Source organism: Rhinichthys klamathensis, unplaced genomic scaffold, assembly GCF_029890125.1.
Source record: "Rhinichthys klamathensis goyatoka isolate OS25496 unplaced genomic scaffold, OSU_Roscu_1.1 h1tg000036l_1, whole genome shotgun sequence".
Lineage (NCBI taxonomy): Eukaryota > Metazoa > Chordata > Actinopteri > Cypriniformes > Leuciscidae > Rhinichthys > Rhinichthys klamathensis.
Genome location: NW_026606584.1, coordinates 503,253 through 518,109, shown reverse-complemented (window position 1 = coordinate 518,109; position 14,857 = coordinate 503,253). Strand labels below are relative to the sequence as shown.

Genomic DNA, 14,857 nt, shown 5'->3' with positions numbered 1-14,857 from the left:
TTGGAATGCACTCCTCTTGTAAGGAATGGATTAGTGATGGTTATGAGATATTAAAAAGCATTGCTGAGCTTGCAGATCTAAAAAAAGAAGCAGCTTATACAGGAAGTGAGATCACTGCATCAATTAACTTCTGCAGAAGATAATTGCCTATGTGCAGAATAGCGTACTAATCTATTTCTACAGTATATACTGTATTCTACAGTATACTGTGCATAGTAAATTTTGAATCATGGAAGTCCTGGTAATATTTGCAGTATAGTGTACAACTACAACACAATGTGTGGAATGTTGTATCCCAAAATACAATGTCCTGACTTGGGGTGAATTACCTGCATACTTCTCATCCTCATTATCTGATGATACATTTCGCACTTTATCCTTCAGTATATTATTTCATATTTCTTTTCTTGATATAATAAATTCTTGATAAAAGAGATTATTGAAAACTACTCTCTCTCCTCCACCTATAGCTGGTGTGTGATGAGAGCACTGTGTGATGTGAGCCATTGCACTGTGTCTGCTGTCACATCATCCAAGTGTATGCTGCATACTGGTGAAGCACTTTGGGTGTACAGTAGTACATAGGAAATGTGCTATATGTATATTTACCTCATTCATTCACTTACTCACTCACTCACTCACTCACTCACTCACTCACTCACTCACTCACTCACTCACTCACTCACTCACTCACTCACTCACTCACTCACTCACTCACTCATTCATTCATAACTTGTTTCCAGTGTTCCCATTTCAATTGACTTGCCTGTTCTGACAGAGGTTAGTAAAAATTTGTAAATCTCTACAGTAATGTGCTGTAATAGATTAAAGAGCAATATTTATTTGAACTCTGTAGTAGAATAAAAGTAATTTGAATGCTGAGTTTGTTTGAACAAAAAACACAAAGTACAATAAAGTTAAATAAAAATGGGCTAAATAAATATAAATAGATAAACTGTTTTCAATATTGTACATATCATATAATAATATGTACAAATAATTGATAATTGAGCTCCAAATCAGCATATTAGAATGATTTCTGAAGGATAATGTAAAACCGAATACTAGAGTAATGGCTGCTGAAAATTCACCTTTACTATCACAGAAATAAATTGCATTTTAGAGTAGAAAACAGTTTTAAATTGTAATAATATTTTATTTATATTGTAAATGTATTTTTAATTAAATAAATTCAGCCTTAGTGAGCATAAGAGGCTTCTTTGAAAAACATTAAAAATCATTATTTCAAACTTTTAACCGGTAGTGTACAGTATATAAATGCCAACAGCCTTTATCTGATTGAACACTCCAGTTAATCACAATTTCACCTGAAAGTTGCTCAGTCCTAATGCGGAAATTTAGGTGAAACAATCCATGCTGCGTAAACATTTACGTTGAGTAAATACTGTGCAAAAGTCTTAGGCATGTTAGTATTTTCACCCCCAAAAAATGGTTTTAAGCCAGTTATTTATTTTGCTGTAGTGTGTCTGTAGGATATATCAGTTTACATTTTCAAACATTCCTTTTGCCATTAATTGTAATAATCCAGTGAGATTTTTGTATGCACAAGGAGTCTGACAACAGCCGGTATTGCTCCACACCAAGATCTAGGCCCGTATGTATAAAACTTCTAAGAAATGCTCTTAAAGTAACACTATGTAGTTTTTCAACCTTCATAATATATTTCCAAGACCCTTGTGATGGTACATCGACTTAAAATAAGTTAAATGACACGTCTGCCATAGCCTGACGTGGTCTGTATCGCTTTTACTGGCACTATGTAACTTCGGGTTTCGGGTAGGAACCCGTGCACAAAAAGAACTACAAAATTCGACTGCTTTACGGCATACGTCACTTCCCCCACCACTTCCTCAAATTGTCTGTGGCCATTGCAGACATCCCAAGTCTCCCGGGAGTCTCCTGCGTCTCCCTGATGCCCGCAAATTAGTTCAGATCTGCCGGAATCTAGAGCGCGCATGCGAGACAGAACATACTGCTCGCATAACATACATAGCGCGAGCACGGCAGAGAGAGAGAGAGCCGGCTAAATTATTTACGACAGCAGTAATGGACAATTCTGCTTCCAACCTGTAGGGCGACCGCTGAGGAAAAATCACATGGTGTTGCTTTAAAGGGATACTCCACCCAAAAATGAAAATTCTGTCATCATTTACTCACCCTCAAGTTGTTGCAAACCTGTATGAGTTTCTTTCTTCTGCTGAACACAAAGGAAGATATTTTGAAGAACGATTGGAACCAAAGTTTGGTTCCAATCTTAAAAACCTAGTCACAATAGTGCTATTTCAGACCCTGCATACTGTGAAATGATGATGAGCTCAAGTCATCACCGGTGCACTGCTGCATTTTTACAGACGCCAAAAATGTATTCTTAGTTTCATTTAATTTCATTGCTATAAAATTTCTTAAAGGTTAGTTACAAAAAGTATTCCTTGATGATCAAACTTTTATCGTTTGATCAACTACGTCATCATTTAACTCCAGTACATCATATTTCCTCTCTGCTGCCATCTTGTTACTCCTAACTAGGTTAGGATACCTCTCCAGCACTCTTAAATAATTTAGGAGCTGAGACCTAGTCTTGACACTTAGGAAACTTTATGAATCACACTTATTCTTAAGTTTAGGAATAAGAGTAAAATTATGTAATTCTTTGAATTTTTACAGACTTAAGACTAAAATTTTACTCTGAGTTGCTTTATACATATGGCCCCTGATCTCACCTTCAAGTCTGTGATTACATGAAGAAATCCAGAATTCATGTAATCACAGACAGAAGTAGTTTTATTTATATAGCGCCTTTCCGTAGCTCAAGGTCGCTTTACATTGCAATTTACGATACATTTATACACTTACACAAACATTACAGTCACATAGGATACATACAGTCACATTAAACGAAATACATGTTAAATAGATATGTTTTTAACTGAGTTTTGAATGTAGCCACAGATGAGATATTTCGAAGTGTAAGGGGTAATGAATTCCATAATTAAATACTGTAGACAACCCGGAAACGGGGGATGGACAATAAACCAAGTTCAGCTGATCTGAGAGACCGTGCAGGGCGGTAGGTGTAAAGTAGATCAGGCAAATATGGGGGTGCAAGACCGTTTAATGCCTTAAACGTTAAAAGCAAAACCTTAAAGTGGATATGTGATGCCACGGGTAGCCAGTGAAGGTCATGAAGCAGAGGAGTAATGTGAGCAGAACGCCTGGTGGAGGTGAGAACTCTTGCTGCTGAGTTTTGAACGTACTGTAGTCTTGCAATAAGTTTTTTGGGCAGACCAAGAAATAAAGCATTGCAATAATCTAGCCGTGATGTGATTAGTGCATGAATTAAGGTTTCAGCATCAGCTAAATTGAGAGAAGATTGTAGACGGGCAATATTGCGAAGATGAAAGAAAGAGTTTTTGACAAGAGAAGAAATATGAGAGCCAAAAGATAGAGTTTAGTCAAATAAGACACCAAGGTTGCGAATCAATGACGAAGGCTTAACATGAACTCCATCAATATAAAAGGACTGGTCCATACTTTTGACTGAGGCAGCAGAGCCGATCACTAATATCTCAGTTTTTTTATCCAGTGCTTGATGTCCCTGATACATGCAGTGAGTGAGTCAGGCAGGGATGGCCTATCAGAGCTGGTGGTGAGATAAATTTGAATGTCATCAGCATAGCAATGGAATTGAAGTCCATGCCTGCGTATGATGTTACCAAGTGGATGTATGTAGATGATGAACAATAGTGGACCAAGAACTGAACCTTGAGGAACACCCTGTGTAAGTGAAGCAGTGGCAGAACTATGACCTTGTATGCTGATATAATACTTTCTGTCGCTGATATCGGAAATGAGCCAGGAAAGAGCGGAACCAGTGATGCCAATATCAGAAACCCGAGAAATAAGTAATTCGTGGCAGACTGTGTCAAAGGCGGCGCTTAGATCGAGGAGCATCAAGATGTTTATCAACCCTGAATCGATGGACAAAAGAATGTTGTTAACATCACGCAGAAGAGCAGTTTCAGTGCTGTGAGATGGGCGAAAACCTGACTGAAAAGTTTAAAAAAGACCATTTATATCCAAATAAGATTGCAATTGTGAAGCAACAACCTTTTCAAGGATTTTGCTTAAGAATGTTAAATTGGATATTGGTCTGTAGTTGCCCATGTTTAGATGGTCAAGGCCTGTTTTTTTTAAGAATGGGGGTCACCGCAGCTGTTTTTAATTCTGCTGGGACAATGGCGGAAGCCAAACTACAGTTTATCATATGCGTTATGAAGGGCGCGACCATATATAAAATGTAAGTACTCTGAAAAGGAGAGTATACAAATCGAGTGTCTGTAGTCCTCTCAGGGCTGCAATAAACACAGCTACTTATTCCATTCGGAACAAATGAAATGATTGGCTGGGCGACTGTCACTCTCCCTCGCTAACATGGCTACCACCCCTGCTGCTACAGGAGCTGCCCACTTGCGCGCACTCGGTTGACTCGCTCATTTCGGAAGAGGAGAGGCTTACATCGTGGAAGCTATTACATGCAAAACACCGTATATGTTATGAATCTTACACGAAATTCACCTTCATCACAGTGTAACTGATGGTAACGGGAAAACGTGTATCAATGCAACCTGTTTTTAGCTTTGCCTTATGTTACTAGCTCGTTACCGAATCAAACACAATATATTTTAAACTTTACCAGTATCGATATGCTAGCTTGATAGTGAGTACTAACAGCCATGTTATTTGTTTATATTCATAATGATAAAGTTACGTATTTTGCACTGCGCTCCTCTCCGCTTGGCGCTGGTAAACGCGTCCTCCAGCTCCTATTGAGTTTGATTCGGTAACGAGCTAGTCAACTAGTCAGCTAGAGTGTGCGCATGTGGGCAGCTCCTGTAGCAGCAGGGGTGGTAACCATGGTAGCGAGGGGAGAGTGAAAGTCGCCAAACCAATCATTTCATTCGTTCCGAATGGAATAAGTAGCTGTGTTTATTGCAGCCCTGAGAGGACTACAGACACTCGATTTTTATACTCTCTTTTTCAGAGTACTTACATTTTAAATATGTATTGGTATATAAAGACAGTTTAAACAAATTTGGGAAAAAGTGTTTTAGAAAAAACCTGCCTACCCTGCCTTTAAGTTAGCAACACAAAGGACATTACTCTTAAGGGGTTGGATCCGTTCTCCCTCGCAATGTAATCTCATTGACCTTACTCACACTCCTGTCTGATACCTCACACCTTTGCGACAGAGCTCCTCCCTGAAGTGTGACGGGCATGGAATCCTGCTGCGAGTGTGTGAGTGTGAGAATTTGTGTGTGTGTGTGTGTGAGAGAGAGAGAGAGAGAGAGAGAGAGAGAGAGAGAGAGAGAGAGAGAGAGAGAGAGAGAGAGAGAGAGAGAGAGAGAGAGAGAGAGAGAGAGAGAGAGAGAGAGAGAGAGAGAGAGAGAGAGAGAGAGAGAGAGAGAGAGAGAGAGAGAGAGAGAGAGAGAGAGAGAGAGAGAGAGAGAGAGAGAGCATGTTTCCTGTCTCACTCATCTTCTCCTGGCCTTGTGGAAAGGTAAGATATCTCAGATTAGCCAACTGCCCAAGCAAGCCCTGACGTCATTCTAATCGGGTCACAACAAGTAGTCTCTGCAATGGATTTTTCATTATTGCGTGTATTAGGGCTGCTATTTACCAGTTCTGATAATCCATACTGCCAAACATGGAACACTCTTTGTCAAAACACTGCCAAACAGTCTTTGCTCTAGTAAATATAATACAAGCTTTGCAAATCGATGATCAAATCCAATCAGTTAGAAAGATAAAAGCCTTGGAGTCATAGTTATTATATAGCAGGTAGATACTTCCACTATCTAAATTAACTGAAAGGATTTTTTTACTTTTAAGAAAAGTGTGCAAATAATGGGCCAGTGTGTCTATTCAAAATTATATTTTCTCATAATTTGTAGCAGATTCCTTTTTCAGCATTTCATTCTCATCATACCAAATGGTTACATCAACTGATTGTTGAAAATGGCTAAATGGATTCATATTTGACCCTGTAGTGGCAAGCATTAATAAAAAATTAAAAAAGGCACGTCTGCGCTCGGATTCAGACCAGCTTTGTTATCTGATTCATTGTTTATGCACCTGCTTGACACTCAGCGCTTTTGTTTCTCTACCATTTGACATAATAACAAGGCTTTAATAGTGGCCAAACCATTAAAAATGTCTGAAACATTTCCATTAGCAAGATAACATCAGAGACTAAAGCTGCTGTGAGAATGTAACAGGAAGTCACATTAATTATCTAAACATTGGTCTTTGAAGGGATAATTCACCCAAACATTAACATTGTGTTCATGTTGGTTGAAACCCTTTTTTTTTTTCGTTCCATGAAACACAAAAATAGTTAAGCATACTTTTCTCATCCATGCTTCTATTAAAACAGAAATAAAATTTTAGACTGATTAGAATCCTTAAATTACAGGCCTTTAAAAAAAAAAAATGCTATTTTTAAGTTTTCCATTTGGGTTTTTAAAAGTCCTCAATGAGTTATTTTTAACTGTTGATTCAGGTGATACAGATTTCTATTAGAAATCAGTGCCACAATAGAATGACACAATAGCATGGTATCATTATCTCCCACCTTGAGCAGTATGTGGATTTCTAAGGAACTGCTCTTTAATACGTTTTATTTTTAATTTCCATTTGCCTTCTGGTCCTCTAAACTGTGGGGTCCCTCAAGATTTTTATTAGTCCTATCTGGTTTTCTTTGTAGATACTACCCTTTGGGTCTATTTTTAAAAAGCATGGTGTGTATTTTCATCGTTACAATGATGACACACATATCTATCTGCCATTTAAGAAAAAAAGAACAATGCTTTAGAGCCCTTGCCGAGAACAGTGGTTTCCAATGGTCTTAAGGACACACAGCTCTGCACATTTTGTATATCTCGGTATATCTATCTGATATACTGATTGATACACTCAATTCAGTTCATGGAGCTCTCTCCTAACAAGCTGATGATGTGAATCAGGAGTGTTAAATAAGGAAGGCATGTTTTTGGATGTCTTTAAAATCTCTTAAAGGTGCATAGCGCAGGTTTCTGAGTTTTTGCAGAACTATGCCCCCTCTGGCGACAAGCGAAACTGCAACCAGAGATGTGCACGCTCATGGATCACACGCACACGCACGCTTGCACGAGCTGTTCATAACCAAAAGAGCATCAGCCGCACAAATCTTTTGTTGACAGTCATAATGTCTTCAGAGGTAATAAATTTATAAATCTGCAAGTCATTTTAAATATATGAAAGGAAAGGCATTTGAGTAAATTACACACTTATGTGTGAGGGGAAAACGGGGGTAGTAGAAAAGTTCGGTTTTTGTTTCCATCTATCTCCATGTATGTTGAACTGTTTTATGTGTTTACTGTATCCACTTATGAGTGTATTATTATGGAAACACGTTCATGAACAATATAAGTTATTACTTTGTAAAAGCTCAAAATAATAATCATACCATACACAGTTGGTCAACAAAGTACACTCAAATGTCTCACGGTAATAAACAATCAAATGGCACTATGACGTTACTGTAAAAGCCAAACAGGCTAATCCGCCGAATTCACATTCCCGGGAACAATTTACTATTTTTTACGAAAAAGAAAATATAGCCAATGCAACGGCGTTCTTCCTTGTTGGTCAAGGACATGAGCACCTTATCATGTTAGCAAAGTACACAAGGCTACCGGTAGGTCATACACAAAAACATAGGTAACTTTAGCATCTTTTATGGGATATGTTTTATGTTGTACTATTCTTCCGAAGACAATTAGTTTATGAACCTGTTCACTGACAATGGTAGTAAAACCAAATCTGATTGTACATTTATAGCTTACGCTAAAGCATCACACATTTTACTCATCGTATTTGTTGTCATAGATTTGCCGTATCAGACATTAGAGACTGGGCTATATCTTACCGTTTTATCAAGAAAAAAAGCCAACTGAGGATCCCGTTTGAGACCAAGAGCAGACCGGAGATCTCTCCATTTGTTGAATGCCTTCCCGAGGTTGACTCTCGTCTTACTCCGACGCCTGTCTGACTCCAATTTGGACCTTTTGGTGGCACTAGACAAAATTTTTCTTTTCTTTACTTTACGTGGAGTTTGCGTTGGGGTTTGGAATGGACTACAAGCCGGTCTCTTTGAATCCATCTTCTACCTTTGACGCAGGAGTTGTCTTCGCTGATGCGGAGAATGGTGGCGCCGGCGAATACACAAACCTGCGAGACATAGCCTGGTGAGCGTGAACGCGCATGACGTCACGCCCAGTCTCAAATTCGAGCCCGAATCCCTCTTTATATATTTTACTGTACAGGATTATAGAGGCAATCTCAGTGCGCAGAGAAGGGCTCATTCAGCCCATCAGGCAGTTCTTTAAGGATGTATAGGATAGAAAAACAGGTATTTTTAACATGAAAAGTTGCGCAATGCACCTTTAATGAAAGAAACCAAGATTGTTTGGGGCCACTGATGTCCCTAGTTCTTCAAATCTAGAAAAAGAATTCTACAATGCATCATATGACTTGTGCACTATATACTGTTTTCTAAAACTATATAACGTTGGGTAAGAAAAGTATGCCTATAGCTCATTTGTTGTGTTCACCATGGCCCGGTTTCACAGACAAGGCTTAGATTAAGCCTGGAGTAGGCCATAGTTAAATTAGGACATTTAAGTAGCTTTTATGTGCCTTAGTGTGCATCTTGAGACAAAACAATGGCACTGAACTATTTTAAAATATGTCAGTGCAAGCTTTCAGTTAAAACAGCTCAAATATCAATTTTAGTCTGGGACTAGGCTTAAGCCTTATCCTTGAAACCGGGCACATATGTTTTAAGTATCTTTTCCACAGTTCTGCATGTTCAAACCACTCTCAATACTGTACATGCAAGAATCAGTGAAATCTGTGTGCAGTTTCTCCTCCTCTTTTGCCTTATATGGTGTTGATTACACCGAGCCTTCAAATGTATGCAAACAAAGTTGTTCTTGGATATTGTGAAGATGTTGAAAGAAAGATTTTCGGTGTGTACTGAAAATAAATGTATGAACATTATATTAAACATAAATAGCTGAAATCATAGAGGTTTTGGAATTTTTTTTTTCTACTTTTTTAAAAGTTTTTTAAGTTATTCCTTTAAATGTTTCTTAAACATATATTTCAGTTTATATATATATATAGTATATATATATATATATATATATATATAATTGTCTTTAGATATTTAATTATAAGAGTGATGTCCCATTGAAATTTTATTGAAAGATTACATCACCACTAGCATCAAGTGCCTTGAAGGAATAATCTTTCTCTTAATCTTTCTCTTCTACTAGGTTGGTCCAGCAGGATCTCAGTTCGGTTTGTTAGCCTGTCTTTTTGTGGAGCTGTTCCAGGCCTGGCAGATGTTGGAAAAGCCATGGAAGGCTTTCCTGAAGCTATTAGGCATTGTTCTCTTCCTTTTCTTCTGTGGCCTTCTGCCCTGGATTGACAATATTGCTCACATCTTTGGCTTCCTCGGTGGTCTTCTGCTGTCCTTTACTTTCCTTCCGTATGTCGCGTTTGGCACCTTAGACAAGTACCGCAAACGAGCTCTTATTTTATTGTCGTTGCTTGTCTATGTGGGGTTGGTGTCCTCACTTATTGTCTGGTTCTACATTTACCCCATAAACTGGCATTGGCTAGAGCATCTCACCTGCTTGCCCTTTACCAGCAAGTTTTGTGAACGCTATGACATTGATCATGTGGTACACTAGCTTTGTTCTTTTGTAGACTAAAACTATCTTCAAGGACTGCAAGGGAAAGGAAGCTGAATCCCAATGAAAAAAATAAAATCGAGGAAGACAGCAAATAATGCCATATTAAATTTGGAGTTCAGCACCTTTGTAACCCCTAGAATGCACAGTGTTTTCCCAAAGCAGTTCTGAAAATCTCTGATAGTGTGCAGGTAAACTATGATGTGTTGTTACTGAAGCCTGTATTGTACTCATTTACAAATATCTGACACTAAATGTCCATCCAAAGCTTTATACTCCCTTTTTAAATGTCCTTAAACTTTAAAAAAAATATGCAACTGTTAACTTCACACTAACAATAACTGTATTAAAAAAAAAAACCATTCACATACAGGTTAATTTCCTGTTACTTTGGCTGTTTGTGTTTGCCGAACTGCAGAGCAATTAAATAAACGCCAGAGTAATTTCACTGAACTGGCTATGAATAATAAGGTTTTATGTTGAAATCTCAGTGACATTCAAAATACTATATTCTTCATTTGGTTTTTGTGCCTCTATAGACAACTGAAAATCTCTGTCTAGGCTAGTAATGTAGTTCCACATTTATGAACACACCAGGGGTTTGAATGTTGATAACTCTAGCTTCCTGTATGTGTGTTCCTGGATGCAAGCATGCATTTGAATTGAACAAGGGGAGCTGTTGTTGACAACCAGCTATTAATATTAATTGATGCACTGCATGCATTAAATCATGTGTGCATTCCCTTGGAACAGAATGTATTGTTTTGGTCTTTTGTCTCCATTTATTGTAATTTCAAAGTTAAATTCAGCTGCTGTTCTTTTTGATATTCAGTGCATCATTGTTTACTGAGGGCTGCACTTGAGCCTTAAAAGAAAACAGAAGTGACAATCTTACAATCTGGAATGTGTTTTATGTTGAAGGTATTTGTACACATGATTAGAGGTGGACCAAATAACTATTGCTTCAAATAATAATACAAATAAGTTTGGGAATGTTATTTCCTGTGAAACAAATATGTTTATATTTTTGTCTTTCACAATTTGTGAGAAAAAAAGTGCTTAAATGTGACTAATTCTCTGTGCCTTATTTAATAAATAAAAGCAATGTTAAAACCAGAATCGTCATGCTGTGAAGACTACAGAAATTTACACAATGACTTGGACTAATCTAAAAAGGGAAAAGAGCAAACGTTCTGAAAAATATATTCTTTTATTTATTTTTACTTGCAAAATGTATACAAAATCATAGATGTCTTGATTCAAGACTGTGGAGGCATATGTGGTGGATTTCTACAGGGAAAGGCAATGGAAACCAGTCTTAAACATCTCAAATTGTCCGACACATTTAGGTGATGATTTCTGTTTTGCAACACCTCTGTACATGGTACATTAACTCTTCAATCCTTTGCTTTGAAGTGAGTAAACAAGTAATTCTAATCAATAAATCAAATAGTTCTGGTGCCTAACCAATAGTTTTTCATGTTTATCAGATTGTATATTAAACGTTTGTCACATTGGCACTCACAGAAATACCAGCCAACGCGTATGCTCTCTTGTGGCTTTTTTCATAAGAGATCACAGTGGAAAAGTGTTCAGTTGATGCTATTTTAATGCTTCCATTGAACAGACACACATCTAAAGCAGCCACAAGACACTGAACACAAAAAGTAGCCCAAAGTAGGTTTACAGCTGAATCACTGCCATGTATTTTCAGCCTTGACCTCCGATCTCACAACACAACAGACAAATCTGTCATGAATTTAAAAATGTGCATGAGTAATTAAAAAAAATGTAATCTAGGGAAATGCATACAAAATAAACAATAATATAAACCTATTAGATAACCTGACTTTGAGAGAAAAAAAATATCCAAGTTTGACTTGATGAATTTAAATAATACATTTCAGCCATCACTGTTAGGTAAAAGGGTGGGATGCAGTTTGCAATGTTTCCTTTTTCTATTTTTTATTTTTTTAAATTATATTTCTAACCATTTTTGCTATACTGATCGAGTATTACAAAAGTTGACACAAATAGCACTAGACCAAACCAAAAGCTGCTTCAACACACCCACTGCTTCACTACTTTAGCCTTTTGAAGATCCAAAAAGCTACATGACTAGTGATCCCTTAACAGCCACTGTTACGCCGCATGAATGCATGTCCCCGTATAGGATAATGCATCTCGATGAAGGTAAGTGGCCCTACAGTGATTTCAGAAGGACCCTGCCCTTTAAAGCCAGATTTCTGGTAGAAGGGCACCAGGAAGTCCTCACACATGAGCACGGCACGGCGGACATATGGTAGACAGCGCAGATACTGCAAGTAACGCCACAGCAGGATTGATCCTTTTCCCTGCTGGCGGAAGGTCCGGTGGACTGCCAGCACATGGATGTGGACAGAAGTCCCATGAGGCTTATGAAGGGTCAATGCATCCTATTAAGAGAGACAACTAAAATAAATCATGTGCACCAATTACAAGAAACATAACTATATGTTAAGATTAAATAATAATAATACACACTTTTAAAAATAATTTATTTCTGACCATAATGAATACATGATTTGAAGGTTAGATTACATTGGTAAGGCGGTCCTGGTCCCAGAGTGATCCAATGATAAAAGCAACAAGCCTCCCCTGTTCAAACCAGCCCAAAGAAAGCTCAGGACAGAGGGTGAGGAAGTGCCGGACCTCATCCAGATGAAGAGGACATTCCCCAGACACCGATATAAAAGCTGAGAGATAAAACGAGAAAATAACTGTTAAAAATGTTTTTTATATATATATATATACTCAATAATATAGTAACCAAATGTAGGATATAGTATTTAATTATATCAAAACGCATTTTATAAAATTTAATTTTTAACTCAATACAAACATAATTATTATGGTTATAGCCTATATAAACTAAGCAAAGTAACGAAAAGCACTGTTCCCCAAATTAATGAATAACACACTTTGATGGTTATAATAGGAGTGTTAGTTTTGTCTTACCCTCTCTCTCTATTTCGAACACACTGATAGCGTCCTCAGTGTTGAGCGAGCGGAACTCGCTGGCCGGGAGCGTGTGCCTGCGCTGGCGGCCAGGGGAGATCGGAGCTCTCATGTAGATGGGCTTCAGGAAAGGCAGTGCGCTCACTACTGACATTTCTGTTGCTTTTAAAAATCTCTTTTGCCTTTTAAATAAATAAATAATATTCTAATGCCGTTTACAGGTGTTCGATTTCCAGGAGCTGTGTCAAAAGTGAATTATAGAGGCGTACCAAGAGCATTTATACCAATCCATCTGCTTAAGATCCATTAGTCACCATAAGCCTTAAACCAGCCCCCATTTCACCATTAATCACGTTTACTGAAACCGCGAGAGTGTATTTGATGGTAAATAGGCAGATATTGTTAAACTCGTTGGAGGTGGTTAGAAACATTTCCCCCACCTATTAAACGAAAGTGGCAAACTATATCTGACATCTAAAGTCTGGATTAAAGCAGTACGCCTACCTGTAGAAACAAATCACCTTCACTTGGGCTGATGGATCAGTAGTCTACATTTCCGTGAAACAGCAAAGCTGGTGGATTAGAGTTATTTACAATAAAGACCGGTAATGACTGTACAGAGTTATAGCAAGCAATAGGCTATCACACGAGCAAGTGTGATTCTGACATAGCCTATGGCACATCGGGCCTATATTCAGTAGCCTACAATAGAATCATAACGACTGTGAGTGATAGCCTATAGCCTATAGTAAAATAATTAACCTTAAGTAACTTTTTTACAAAAATGGCCAGCTAGTTATTGAAGCCATGTTTTCTCTGCAAACAAAAATAGTTCAAAGCCACTTTGTATGTTAACATACACGATAAAAGCGGTCTAACAGTGGAGTGGAGCGACAGATTTCCCCTTTAAAATAACTAAATCCAGAATCATCAACGGTAGGGCAAATATACCGGTAGGTTATTTAGGCTTGTTTTTTATTTATTTCTCAAATATGTTAATGTGGTGAGCTATTAGCCTACTCAAGTATGTCTATATGATGAATTAACAATAACTGCAACGAACGTTTCAGGCTGATTCCTGATAAAAATGCAATAAACTAACGTTTTGAGTTCAACAGCAGCCTCTATTTGCTGTCAGACACTGACACCATGTGGATGATCTCTCAACTGATCATGTTTGGGCGAAGCAGCAGGTGAATTTTCATAGACAAACTACATAAAACACAAATGTATCCAGTCTGTGCATGTCCTCAATGGTTCAGATTTGCGACATTCTTTTGATCTCGAATATATTTTTCTTATAGGCCTATTGTTTTTTTGTGGGTGAAAGTGAGTAAAGCTGTTTGTTGTTGTTGCAAATGTTTTAAAAGTTAAAATTTGGGTTGCTCTGCCTAGCACTCGTCAATGTCAAATTAACGAGATGGCCAATCAAATCAAAGAAGTGGGGTCTTGTCCACAGAAGATGTGCGAAAGAGGGCGTTGTTAAGCAGCAAATATATATATATATATATATATATATATATATATATATATATATATATATATATATATATATATATATATATATTTGACAACTGTTTTATGGTAGAAATGTTCAACGACCGACAGTAATATCCAGTGATGCAAACTCAGTCAACGTTTTATGAAAATCCGTTTTGATTTGTTCAATTTCTAACAGCCTATATGGTCTCCTTAATACAACACATATTTCAACTGTGATGATTGATTGAAATGTTGTGGTTGTTGTAATGTAGGCTATTTCTTTTTTAGAATGGACCCCAGGAAGACTAGCTGATTGCACAGACTTTCAGCTAATGGCATCCAAATAAACAAAAAAATAAACACATATAAAGTTAAATGGAAAATCTCTGATTTTTTTGTGGAAATTTTGAAGTCTCAAAGGCACTTTATGGTGATTTTGACCCTGAACATATAGGATATTGTATCATGATTCATGTAGGCTAATTCATAACTGATTGTGACGAGACAAGAATAATAAATATTTTGCGTTTTGACATCCCTTGTGAAAAAAAAGTGCACTT

The 14,857-nt window shown here is 37.5% G+C and overlaps 2 protein-coding genes across 2 annotated transcripts in view; one reads left to right on the top strand and one right to left on the bottom strand.

The window, feature by feature from the left end:
- LOC130081162 (inactive rhomboid protein 2-like) overlaps window positions 1-9,882 on the top strand; it is a 134,825-nt gene extending 124,943 nt beyond the window's left edge. The window contains exon 19 of the mRNA XM_056246119.1: window positions 9,399-9,882. Within this exon, the coding sequence (XP_056102094.1) occupies window positions 9,399-9,818 (420 nt within the window). The 3' untranslated portion in view covers window positions 9,819-9,882. The remainder of the gene's footprint in view (window positions 1-9,398) is intronic.
- Window positions 9,883-11,009: 1,127 nt separating this feature from the next.
- Window positions 11,010-13,184, bottom strand: aanat1 (arylalkylamine N-acetyltransferase 1). Its single transcript, XM_056246123.1, has 3 exons — window positions 12,816-13,184; window positions 12,399-12,553; window positions 11,010-12,253 (listed from the first exon to the last, which is right to left on the bottom strand). The coding sequence occupies exons 1-3, from the start codon at window positions 12,967-12,969 to the stop codon at window positions 11,948-11,950; spliced, it is 615 nt and encodes a 204-aa protein (XP_056102098.1). The 5' UTR covers window positions 12,970-13,184; the 3' UTR covers window positions 11,010-11,947.
- Between the last annotated feature and the right edge of the window lie 1,673 nt (window positions 13,185-14,857).